Source organism: Planococcus citri, chromosome 2, assembly GCF_950023065.1.
Source record: "Planococcus citri chromosome 2, ihPlaCitr1.1, whole genome shotgun sequence".
In the NCBI taxonomy this organism is placed as follows: Eukaryota; Metazoa; Arthropoda; class Insecta; order Hemiptera; family Pseudococcidae; genus Planococcus; species Planococcus citri.
Window position 1 is genome coordinate 44,382,090 of NC_088678.1, and position 11,555 is coordinate 44,393,644.

The 11,555-nt window shown below is 35.6% G+C and overlaps 5 protein-coding genes across 10 annotated transcripts in view; 3 read left to right on the forward strand and 2 right to left on the reverse strand.

The window, feature by feature from the left end:
* Positions 1–551, forward strand: part of tn (thin) — a 74,137-nt gene extending 73,586 nt beyond the window's left edge. For all 6 annotated transcript variants that reach the window (XM_065350447.1, XM_065350444.1, XM_065350448.1 and 3 more), the window contains one exon: positions 75–551. In XM_065350447.1, coding sequence (XP_065206519.1) covers positions 75–288 — 214 coding nt within the window. In that variant the 3' untranslated portion in view covers positions 289–551. The remainder of the gene's footprint in view (positions 1–74) is intronic.
* A 53-nt stretch (positions 552–604) lies between these two features.
* LOC135835937 (estradiol 17-beta-dehydrogenase 8) lies at positions 605–2,173 on the reverse strand. Its single transcript, XM_065350453.1, has 6 exons — positions 1,944–2,173; positions 1,737–1,853; positions 1,466–1,656; positions 1,221–1,399; positions 1,016–1,143; positions 605–932 (listed from the first exon to the last, which is right to left on the reverse strand). The coding sequence occupies exons 1-6, from the start codon at positions 1,972–1,974 to the stop codon at positions 844–846; spliced, it is 735 nt and encodes a 244-aa protein (XP_065206525.1). The 5' UTR covers positions 1,975–2,173; the 3' UTR covers positions 605–843.
* A 695-nt stretch (positions 2,174–2,868) lies between these two features.
* On the forward strand, positions 2,869–5,759 carry LOC135835938 (dual specificity protein phosphatase 19). Its single transcript, XM_065350454.1, has one exon. The coding sequence runs from the start codon at positions 4,489–4,491 to the stop codon at positions 5,092–5,094; it is 606 nt and encodes a 201-aa protein (XP_065206526.1). The 5' UTR covers positions 2,869–4,488; the 3' UTR covers positions 5,095–5,759.
* On the reverse strand, positions 5,092–7,154 carry LOC135835936 (tRNA pseudouridine synthase-like 1). Its single transcript, XM_065350452.1, has 8 exons — positions 6,725–7,154; positions 6,494–6,622; positions 6,266–6,394; positions 6,016–6,192; positions 5,830–5,940; positions 5,636–5,759; positions 5,343–5,565; positions 5,092–5,264 (listed from the first exon to the last, which is right to left on the reverse strand). The coding sequence occupies exons 1-8, from the start codon at positions 6,775–6,777 to the stop codon at positions 5,158–5,160; spliced, it is 1,053 nt and encodes a 350-aa protein (XP_065206524.1). The 5' UTR covers positions 6,778–7,154; the 3' UTR covers positions 5,092–5,157.
* A 236-nt stretch (positions 7,155–7,390) lies between these two features.
* On the forward strand, positions 7,391–10,912 carry LOC135835934 (uncharacterized). Its single transcript, XM_065350450.1, has 2 exons — positions 7,391–7,704; positions 7,776–10,912. The coding sequence occupies exon 2, from the start codon at positions 7,776–7,778 to the stop codon at positions 10,776–10,778; it is 3,003 nt and encodes a 1,000-aa protein (XP_065206522.1). The 5' UTR covers positions 7,391–7,704; the 3' UTR covers positions 10,779–10,912.
* The last annotated feature ends 643 nt before the right edge of the window (positions 10,913–11,555 follow it).

The window sequence follows — 11,555 nt, forward strand, 5'->3', positions numbered from 1 at the left end:
CTCATTTTCAGCCCAGTCATCTTGACCGATGACGAATATTGGTGGTGAACGCAAAAAAAAAATTATGCTTTTAGGGGAGTGGCGGTAGATGATCAAGGTTATATTCTTGTTGGCGATTCAGGAAACAATCGTATACAGATATTCCATCCAGACGGCACGTTCCTGAGGTCGTTCGGATGCTGGGGCTCGGGAGACGGAGAATTCAAGGGATTGGAAGGAGTAGCAGTCATGTCGAACGGAAATATATTAGTTTGCGACCGAGAAAATCATCGCGTTCAAGTTTTCTAATTTCTTCCTATTTGTAAATTACGACTGCGCAATTTTGAATTATTGCTCACAGTTTTTTTTTCTAAGCGTCAGCATTTTACGAATTTGTTTTTTATTACGCGTTTTCGATTTGTTTAAAAAGTTCGGTTACCTTTGAGTTATATTCTTTCTTTAGCGATTTTTAAATTTTTACTAACATTTGATTTATTCGATGTTGTTTATAAAAACGAGCTTGCTGTGAAACAAATAAACGAAATTGTTAGAAAGAGAGACGCGAAACAAAACCTTCATTTGATTACTTATGTCAATATGAAATATGTATTACGCAATACGACGATATATTTTATCACATTTATTTCAACACACACCAGTAGTATTCAACTCGAAGCAATAACAAAACTATGAAAAAGTAACACAACAGATAAGAAATTGAAAAATACACGGTACTCGTATATATAACGTTCACTGTTTATTTCGTTGTGGTAAGAATTTCATCGAGAGAATAAATATGACCAATCCCAAATTGATTGAAAGATTTCGTGCGACGAAAGAATAAAATTATCATCACTGGTTAGCCTATTCCAATCCGCCACTTACAAAAACTGAAGTTCCGGTAACATAAGAGCTGGCATCACTAGCCAGAAACTTGATCACTTCACCTACCTCTACAATTGGAGTAAAAAAGTGAAACAAGAGGTAAGTAAGTAAATGTTGGAAAAAAGCAAAAAACAAAAGCACGAGAATATACCTTCGGGTGTTCCGAATTTTCTCAACGGAATTAATGAATGAAACATATCTTTAACTTTATCAGGAATTGCTTCAGTCATTGACGTAGAAATGAATCCTGGTAACACTGTATTACACCGAATACCATATCTAAATAAATGACAACCGTTCAGTATTTTTTAAAAGATAAAAGTGTCATTAGATTTTCATGAAGTAGGTAGGTATACCGAGCCATTTCCATCGCTACACATTTGCTGAACGTCTCCACAGCTGCTTTGCTCGACGCATAGTTACACTGACCACGATTTCCTTTCTTTCCCACAATACTCGATATATTAATAATAGACCCTGGTTTACCTGCATCAACTAAAAGCTTGCAAGCTTTCTGTGTGACTAGAAAAGTACCCTAGGAAATAGAGAGTTGAAAAAATCACGTAAACTAAAAATTGAATTTCAGGCGAGATAATTTTACCTTCAAATTGACATCTATCACTTTATCGAAGTCTTCTTCGGTTAAATTCAATAAAAAATTGTCTTTTATGATACCAGCCGCATTTACAACGATACTAGGCGGGGTATAATAATTCTCCATAATATTGTTAAAGGTACTGGAAACATCCTTACCATTGGATACATCAGTTCGCAGCGCCATATGATCATCACCTGGAAATTACCCAGCAGTCAAGTTAGAAATAATTGATTCAATAATGCACGAGTGCAAAAGCGATCAATAGATATTTGACCTTTCAACAAACTGATTGTTTGTTTTGCAGAGGTAACATTGCAATCTGAAGCCACAACTTTGGCACCAGCTTCAGCAAGTAATTGACATGTAGCTTTTCCAATTCCACCTCCAGCACCTAAACATGAATTAAGTTGAACAGAATGTTTCAAATATTTAATCTAGTATCATAGACATCTACAAATAACTGCAACAGAAAAACACGAACCTGTCACGAAAGCGATTTTACCAGCCAGCATCTTGATAGACAAAAATCGAACTTGAACAACAGCTTGCAAACTAAAACGAATATGAATTTAATAGGGTTTTCTCACGACCTCATAACTTTCCAAACATCACCTATTTTTTCAAGTTTTTCAGGTTTTTTAAATAATTTTTTTCGTTCTGTCAGAGTTCAAGCGAAAGGTTAATCGCATTTACTGATAAGAATTGATAAGAGCTTTGTTAAAGCACACGCGTCAATTTAGAGAGAATGTTCTGGTTTACCTCCGGGTAAACCACCCACAGGCGAGAATAACATGTACCTTAGGGAATGTTACGATCAGGTTTACCTAGGGGTAAACCCCGACGAAAATTTCAAGGAATGTTACCATGTATGTAAGTATGTTTACTCGAGAGTAAACCCAGACAAAATTTTCAATTTTATCATGCATTTGGTAAGATAAAATTTTGTTTTCAGTGTTGGGGGGCGCGCTCGGCTTCGCCTCGCGCGTGTCCGTATCTCCTACTTTTGCTACGCGAGTACTCCTCGTGAATCGGGCGCTTCGCGCCCTCGCGGCCCCTCAAGGGCCGCACTCGGAGCAAGAGCTCGCTTCACTCACTCTGCACTTATTCGGTCGGGCGCTTCGCGCCCTCCCTCAATATTAACATATCGGCATTTAACCTAACCTTAACCTAACCTCTCTTTAATAATTACAAAATCATGCCGAATAGGACCATGCTGCTTTCTAGTTTCTACTGCTCAACGATACAATATTGTCCAAAAAATTCATTATTCTATAAAAAAATCAAAAAAATTGATTAAAATAAAATCAATTTTCTGTCAAAATCAAAAATCAACTCGTAAATGGTAAAATTGGTAAAAATGAAAAATTGTAAAAAAAATTGAAAAAATTTGTGCTCAAATAAAAAATAAAATAAAATAATTATTTGCCTACACAATATTTTATTATTTTATTAGTCAAAATCAAAATCAAGCAAAAATTGAATTACCAAAAAAAAATTGATTTCAGGGAATGTTATGATGCATGTTTACTTAGGAGTAAACCCTAACAAATTGATCAACGAATGTTAGGGTGCATGTTTACTCGAGAGTAAACCAATACAATGAATCAGGGATGGAAGAGCCATGAATTCAGGGCTCCCGCTCTTGGCTCTGGCTCAGCTCCCCACAAGTTTTGGCTCTGGCTCGCTCTTGGCTCTTGGCCCTTTTTCTTTACATGTGCTCTTTGGCTCCTTGCTCGCTCCTCAATTCCTTCTGGCTCCGCTCTTTGACTCTCAGCTCCCTCTTCAAATTTCTCGGCTCCCACTCCAGCTCCAGCTCTGGCTCTTGGCTCTTTAAATTAGAATATAAAATTTGTGAAAAATGATGAAAAAAATGAAAATATACTGCATTTATTTTCATTTTATTTCTCAATGAGAAAACAAACGTAGAAATTCTTCATTTTCTTCACAAATGTGAGTTGAAAGTTGAATTTTTGATGAAATTTTGCGCATTTTTTTACTTTTTTTTCTACTTTTTGGGAGCCAAAGAGCCTGAAAAATTTTGTGGGCTCCCACTCGGCTCTGGCTCTTTCCAGGTTAAAGACTCCTTATGATGATGGCTCTCTTGAGTAAAATAAGGAGCTCTTTTGCAAGAGAGCTCTTGATGTTTTTCTGCACTTTCATTTATTTGGCTCCTGGCTCTGGCTCTAGCTCCTCAAAAAATCCGGCTCTTTCAGACTCTGGCTCTGGCTCGCTCCCGGCTCTTCCATCCCTGCAATGAATTGATGTGCAGATTTACCAAAGGTAAACCTAAAAATGGACTTTCCTTGAAGTACACTTCATTCTCACCCAGGATAAGGGTAAACCTTGTTTTGGTAAACCTGTGTTTTTACATTCTCTCCAATTCGACTTCTCATTGTTAAAGCTCTTTAATACAAGTATGGAAATAGATTATGCTCTCAAGAAAGTCTTAGCATTTTACGTATGTATTACGTACTGCGCATGGCAGGTTGGTGTCGTCACGCGGTGGAGGTGGGTGGAGCAACCGGGGTGCAACGTTGTACGTGAACAGCTGATTTGATTGATGCTTGCTCGCGCACTGCGCAGTACGTAAAACTTACATAAAATCCTATGACTTTCTTAAGAGTATAATCTATTTCCATACTTGTAGCTTTGTTTGCAATGCAATGTTACCAATACGGCCATTCAAAATGTAGATCTAAAGATTATTCATTTGAAAAAATCTGAAAAATCTCAGTTTTGCGAATATAATTTTATTCTGCCATCAAAAGTCGAAGTTTTAACGCAACGAGAAAAGAATCAAGTCATCATTAAGCAGAAGAACCTCAAAAATCATGAATTAATGAAATTAAAGCAGTTCATTTTTTCTCGTGAATTTCATAACTTGAATAACACATGTCAATCATTTGATAAGAAATGATAATTTTTGTTTCGTTTCGTTCGGAATGGTCCTCGATTCTTCGTTAAAATCAATTTTTCCTATACGTTCTTCAGAACATTTCGCTTTACGTTTTCCTGGAATCGTATAAATGTCCTTACAGGAAAACATAGAAAAAAAACTGAACACTTTGAAAGCAACGACAGTGAAATTATACTCGAACACCGGTGAAGTGTATGAAGAGTATCGCGATGAGAGTGGAGAACTTCGGAAAAATAAACTGAATACTTCCAGCTGCGGATATGTGGTAGACCATACGCCTGATTTACAGATCGGTAAAGTCTTACCTTGGATATATATCGGTTCTCAAGATGTAGCTCATGATCATAACATGTTGAAAGAAAATGGCATAACGCACATTCTAAGTATTGGAGTACCTTGTCCTACGTACGATGATATATCAACTACATTCATAGAGGCATATGACACCGAAGAATTTGATATTAAACGTACGTTCGACGTTTGTTTCGAAATTATCGATGGTGTAAGAGAATCGTCCGGTATTGTGTTGGTACACTGTAACGCGGGTATTTCTCGATCTGCGACAATTGTTGCTGCTTATCTAATACGACATCGCGGAATAAATCATGAAGAAGCCTTGGAAATACTAAAGAAAGAGAGACCAAAAATTAATCCAAATCCTGGTTTCGTAAAGGTACTGGAAAATTACGCCACTGCGTATTCACGAAAGAACTAACTAAAACGAAAGTTTATTTTCTAACATAATTCAATATAAAAACGAGTCACCATTGGTCTATTATTATTGCTCAGCTGTCAGCGCTTTCTTATTTTCTTTGTATTTTTCTAGTCGTTTTTTAATTAATAATTTATTTCTCTCCAACGGATCCATGTTTTCATCTATGCCATCTAAAAATAATTATTTTAATTAATACTATAAGTAAATGAAAACTTGGTCATTTGAGTAAATAAAAAATGAACACAAACCACTCTCTTCTTGTTTCGGTTCTTTTTGTTCCATTTCGTCAGCAGGTATTTCAAGATCTTTGGGATCGTAGAAAACATCTGCTAGATATAAGCCATGACTAGGAGCTACAGAAAGGCTTTTTGGATACGACAAAGGTGACGGGTCTTCAATCATTTTTTGAACTGTACTCATAGATAATTTATGTTGTGCTACCGCCAATAACACGCCCACCGTCTTCCGTATCTGCAAACAAATTCAATTTTAGCATAATTATCATTAAAGTAGAAACATTGAATCCAATTTAAGTATTTACCTGTTTGTATAAAAATGATTTTCCTTCGCAAACACAGTGCCAGTAATTATAATAATCGTTCAAAGGACTTGGAACAAAAGGCTGGGCAGGTTCGACGTATAACCGATTAATTCTCCGGATGGTTCTGTAAAAGTAATACTTTGTAATATTCATCTTTATTTGTTACGGACATACTCGTAAATATAAACACTTACACAAAATCTTCAGGAACAGCTACTCCTCTGCCCATAAATGAAACAAAATCTTTTGTCCCAATAAATAATTCCGAAGCTTTGTGAAGAGCGTCCAAGTCAAGTAGGGAACTCCTGATAACAAAATGATACAAAATTGAGCTGTGTGAAAAATCAGCCAACACTCGAACGAAATCTGTAAACACTTACGGAACAAAATAACATCGGTGATTCTCTGTTATTGGAATTGGAAGCAACTTTTTCTGGATCAAATGCTGTGGTATCCCAGAATCCGGCTTGATCGTAGCAAATCTATAAATATACTTTCTCCAAAGAGGTAATCTTCTAGGATTGAAGTCTTTGGAAACTTGTAATACATCTAGAACTCTGGAAATAAATAAAAATACTTGAATTGGAATTTCATTTTTGAATAATAAAACCAAAAATTTATTATTTTTACCTAATATCTAAGTCGGCTTCATCGAAAAATCCATTGAGATAATTATGTATGTATAGCGGTTGTATGTCATGATTGAATTCTAAATCTACAGCAGCTGCTGTTTTCAGAGCGTGTACACCTTGATCAGTACTGCACATAGAGAAAAAAATTCATTTTTAAGTTTCTTATTATAAAAATACTGATCACAATACAACATTTACAGGAGATAAATCATATTCAATACCATACCGACTGGATAGGTAGAGTACAACATCATTCTTGGGTCTCAATCGACATAGTGCGAATTCTAATAATCCTTGAACTGTAGATGGATCGACATTTGCTTCTAAATTTCTGTTTATTTGACGCTGAACGCCCCTGAGATTTTTATAAAGAGTCATTTAAAAAACATTAATTCAAATCGAATTTATTTCAAATCATCTTAGCTTTAATAAAACACGAATCGAGGTTTATTCGTACTTGAACATCGTTCCGATGTATGAGAAATAGATTAAATATCTCTTGTTCCCCATGACAGCTTAAACCAGATTCATACGATTGAAATTCTACGAGGCTGAAAGGCACACTTGCTGATTCAGGGAAACTGTCTCGATACTTTCTGTAGTCACAGAGATGACATTTGTATGCCGAACATTCGCACTAATAGAGGATCACAATCACCATGCAGATAGAGCATTTCAGGCTCAGATTTCCCAAAAATTGAAAACGAAAAAGATGATGAAATCAATCATGAAACTTTTCGGAGACGGCAAACACGAGACGAAGAGATAAAAAATCTTTGGCGACCCAAGTTCTTATCAAAATTTGAAAATTTAAAACAAAATTCACCTTTAATTTTGCACTGCTGATCAACAAAGATACAAAAACAATTTTTGAAAGCTAACGTTGGTTTATTGTTTTACAAATTATTCGACAAGAAATCTGTCAAAGACCTATATTTCATTAATTAAAGCCGAATGAAGACAAATCATATCATATATTGCTCGGAATTTTAATTTCGAATCACAGAAGAGGCGAAAAATCGAAATATCAAAAATCACTAATCAGTTCCGCATTGCAAAACAACAACAACAATCAAAACAATCATCTTGGGGGAAGGGCGAGGTGAGTACAAAAGAATGCAAAGGCAAGTGTTGTTAAGTGTTGTTGATGATAAGAAAACTAATTAAAGTACGTTTTCTTGTATCGAAGTCATCGTGGTTATTCTTCTAGTCAGTTCTTTATTCTAGTTCTATAATTTTGAGATTATTGATGAGCGTCAATTCAAAGCTTCGGAAACGGAAAATACTTGTGTATGAACAATGGTTTTTGAAGCATCATTATTATTGCTGAGGTTCATTAGCTCATGCTCGGTCAACTTGCTATAATTTTGGAAAAATTCATTACTGTGCGAATAACGTTTAAAGTACCGTCTGACCTTAATAATTGAAAGTGGAAAGGTAAGATTATACTGTAGTTAAAAGTTAATCCATCAAGTTATCGTTTCCTTACATTTTATTCTCCATTTCAGATGGATGAAGAAGACTTGATTAGCGTGCCCAGAACCATAAGGGATTATGTAAACTTAATGGGTGGAAAGGTTTCATTAGAATCATTGGAATCAGATTTCCATAAAGCATATAAAACTAGTATACCATTCGACGAATTGGGATATCCGGACCTTTATTCCTTTCTGTTTTGCATCAGAGGAATTCGTGTTGTAGAACTCAATGGCGGGTCTTACTTGATATCAAACACGCGAAAGAAAACTCCTTCGGTTGTTACGAACGGCGAATCGGACGATGTTTCAAACCTTAGCGTCCAGTTGACGAATAATTTAGTCTTCGATGAGGATACTTGTAAAAGGAAAGTTACTGTGAAATCATGTACCGGACAAGCGAATATGAACGCTAGAAAATCAATCATTGAAAAAATGAGTTTATATTCGAGCAGTTCGAGTGAAAGCGCAGTCAGTGAGGTGAACGACGCTCAGAATAGTGAAACATATTCGCAAAAATATACGGAACCAGAATCCCAGACATATCAAGATTATCATTATTACCCGAATTTGGAGTTGGACAGTAACGTGTCATCAAGTTTTAATCAAGGCGCGTTCAATTCTCCTAATATATTCAACAACAATGAGTATTTCGCGCCGCCTACGACGTCTGTAGATACCCCGAATTCCAATGCTCTGCCATCGTACGCCAATAATCCGTATTATTTGCTGTTGCTTGATTTAGTTGGTAAACATTCTTTGGCGTTTCCTGTATTTGAAACTCTTACCAGCGTGGCATCCGATAACGAAGGTATTTCATTCAACACCATACTCAGAATCGGAAACGATAATTTCATCAGTCCATCGTACAACGATTTGTCTCTAACCAGCATTCACGAAAATTTGATAAAAACAGCTTACGAGAGTTTGAAACATAAGTATGAATTTTCGTTCGTTAATGCTCAACACAACGTGATTACGAGTATTTTAGAAATAATCAATTCGCATAAGCATGGCATCAGTACGGAATACATCAAAGCGGCTTATATACAGAAATACAAGATACCTCCGCCCATAGATTGGATTAATTCGATCGAGAATACGAATTCAGTTTACATCGAACCGCTTTCTACGCAAGTTATAATACATCCATATCGTGCATTTTTGTCGCCAACTCCGTATTCGAATTCGCTGCCTGCTCAAATATTTCCTGCTTCTGAACCATGGAATATATTTATATCTAATTGCGTGAACACCAACGCAATTTGGTTCAGAATTTTAGACGAAGACTATGAGATCAGATACGTCGTTTTATTAACCGAGATGAACAAACACTACGATCGTAACGTGTTAAGCGACGTGAAAACCGTTAATGTTGGTGAATTGTACGCGTGTTGTTTTGAACACAACTGGTACCGAGCTGAAGTTTTATCAGCTGGTGAAAACTTCGCCGAGTGCCGTTTGATTGATATGGGCATTAAAAAAGAATTCCTTTTACGGTCGTTATTTCCACTGAACCATAAATTTGCCAATACTCCACCGTTAGCTTTCCGTTGCTCGATGGCCGGTTTAACCAAGTACGAGAACACGAATTACGTAAGCTGCCAATTGATGAAAATGCTCAATAACGAAATAGCCATCGGTAAATTGAATTATGAAACGAGTAATAACCAGTTATCTATGGACATATATTTAAGAAATAATGTTTTCAACGTGAGCGTCAACAAATATTTCCTAAATAAGATTCGAAACGAGTTACATGTTCCCAAGATTGCGCAAGTAGGTGAAGCATTTGATGTACATCTACTAGCAGTTGACGAATGCGGTGAAGCTCGAGTGCAAGTTGAAAGTGGATCTTTGCAATTATTAAAACACGCGTTGGATTGTGCTGCCAAACTGATCGCTGAAGACGGAAATAAACGATCATTTTACTCCTCGTCTCATTTAAAACTCAACCTGGAGAAAATCTATCTAATTCAGACGGAGAAATCCTGGAAGAGAATTATGGTGAAAACCCTTCTCAGTGAAAACAAAGCAAATGTTCAGTACATCGATACTGGCGATTTTAAAGTAGTCGATACGAGAAATATCGTTCACACTGATTCTCTGCCTGATACATTGATACATATTTCGCCTCAATGTCAAACCGTTCGAATATCTATACAGAATGATACCACGCAGAAAATAATCAGTTTCATGAATCGTATTCGCTCTCAGACAGATTTACAAAGTGCAGCGTTTACCGTAAAAGTTATTAAAACTGAAAAATATCCAATCGTGCAGTTATATAAGAAACAAAACAACGATGAAGTTGTGCCTATTAAAGATATTTTCCTCGAAAAATGTGATCAAGTCACCAGTATCAATTTCGTCAATAATCTATGCAACATACTACCCGATAATTTATGCTTCGATTTATTCAACAACGTATCGAGCTCGAAAGTTATTCCTAAGTACCAGCTGAATAAAGGCAGCATCTATAAAGTAGTCGTTTTAAAAGCGCTGAGTCCTTCAAATTTCATATTAAAGATCGAAAACATCCCTAAATTTGCCGAATTCATGCTCGATCTAAATAATTACCATTCGTTATTTTCTCCGCCATCGGTATCAAAAGTTACTATCGGACAGTGTTACGCTGTACAGCTCGAAAACAATATTTGGTATCGTGGATTAGCCTTATACGTGATGGAAGATCTAAAAACTGTAGTTGTTCGTTTAGTGGATTTCGCTGAAACTGTCTCGGTTCCAATCACTGCCGTTTATAATACATTGCCAGAATTTTACGCTTTACCCGTACAAACTGTTAATGCTAAATTATTCAACGTGAAACCAATACGCGGAGAATGGACCCAACAAGATTGTTACCGATTTAAAGAAATCGTCTATCAGAAAGTATTGAATTGTATCATCGTTGATTTCTCCAATACCTTTTGCAAGGTGATTTTACTTGACGATTCCAATCATAATGAAATGATCAACGCAACTAATGTTCTTCTAAATGAAAGAAGAGCTGTACTCGAAGACATTAAAGGTTAACCTTTCCACGGTAGTTACCTTCAGTTTGTTATTGTATTTTTTTGTTAATGTAAAATTCTAGAACTTGTTTCCTTGATCTATTTGCTCATAAGCTCTATTATTTTCATTTTATTTATTTTTTACTCCAAAAATGGCGAACGTGATGCCATTATAGTATGAAAATCTAAAAATATAGAGTAAGGAATCGTTTTCTTTTATTTTTTTATAGTTTTACTTTTGTGATTGTGTTTTACGCTTATTAAGATTAATTGTTTCGTTATATTTGGCATTTCCCATATCTATATGAAGTATTAGATAGTTCTTTTATTTTTTCATGTTTTTATCCTCCGCAAACATCGATAATTTGTTTTATTCTAATCAATTGTACTGTGCTCGTAAGAAAATAATCTTTAAGAGTATTTAAATATCAAATTGAGCATTTAAAAATCTTTATGTAGTGGTCAATGTTAGTTGTTTTTTTTTCTAATGTAAGTTCTTCAACTTTCTACCTCAATTATTTAACTTTTTTCTGAACGTTCATTTATTATGTAAAAATAGAAGATAGATTGATGTATTTAGTTTGGAATAAACAATTACTCCATCAAACTTTGTTTTTAATACACCTAACAGAACACGACTATGCGAAAAGAAGTACCTATTCAAATATGGTGTACATTTTGTTCATTTATTATATTGAAAGTGTATGTATTTTATAGGTTGGGGCGCCGCCTCTAGAAAAGAATGTATGATGACCATCTCCTTTTTTGGAAGGCAAAAATGAGATACTTCTGCGTAAGG

Excerpts from the sequence above, each read along its gene's own strand:
- LOC135835937 (XM_065350453.1), bottom strand. The coding sequence starts at position 1,974 with ATGCTGGCTGGTAAAATCGCTTTCGTGACAG. Across the intron at positions 1,144-1,220 it reads GTAGCGATGGAAATGGCTCG|ATATGGTATTCGGTGTAATA; the intron begins GTATACCTACCT and ends TCATTTATTTAG. Across the intron at positions 933-1,015 it reads AAAATTCGGAACACCCGAAG|AGGTAGGTGAAGTGATCAAG; the intron begins GTATATTCTCGT and ends CTCCAATTGTAG.
- LOC135835938 (XM_065350454.1), top strand. The coding sequence starts at position 4,489 with ATGTCCTTACAGGAAAACATAGAAAAAAAACTGAACACTTTGAAAGCA.
- LOC135835936 (XM_065350452.1), bottom strand. The coding sequence starts at position 6,777 with ATGGGGAACAAGAGATATTTAATCTATTTCTCATACATCGGAACGATG. Across the intron at positions 6,395-6,493 it reads GTACTCTACCTATCCAGTCG|TACTGATCAAGGTGTACACG; the intron begins GTATGGTATTGA and ends CTCTATGTGCAG. Across the intron at positions 5,265-5,342 it reads ACCGAAACAAGAAGAGAGTG|ATGGCATAGATGAAAACATG; the intron begins GTTTGTGTTCAT and ends AATTATTTTTAG.
- LOC135835934 (XM_065350450.1), top strand. The coding sequence starts at position 7,776 with ATGGATGAAGAAGACTTGATTAGCGTGCCCAGAACCATAAGGGATTAT.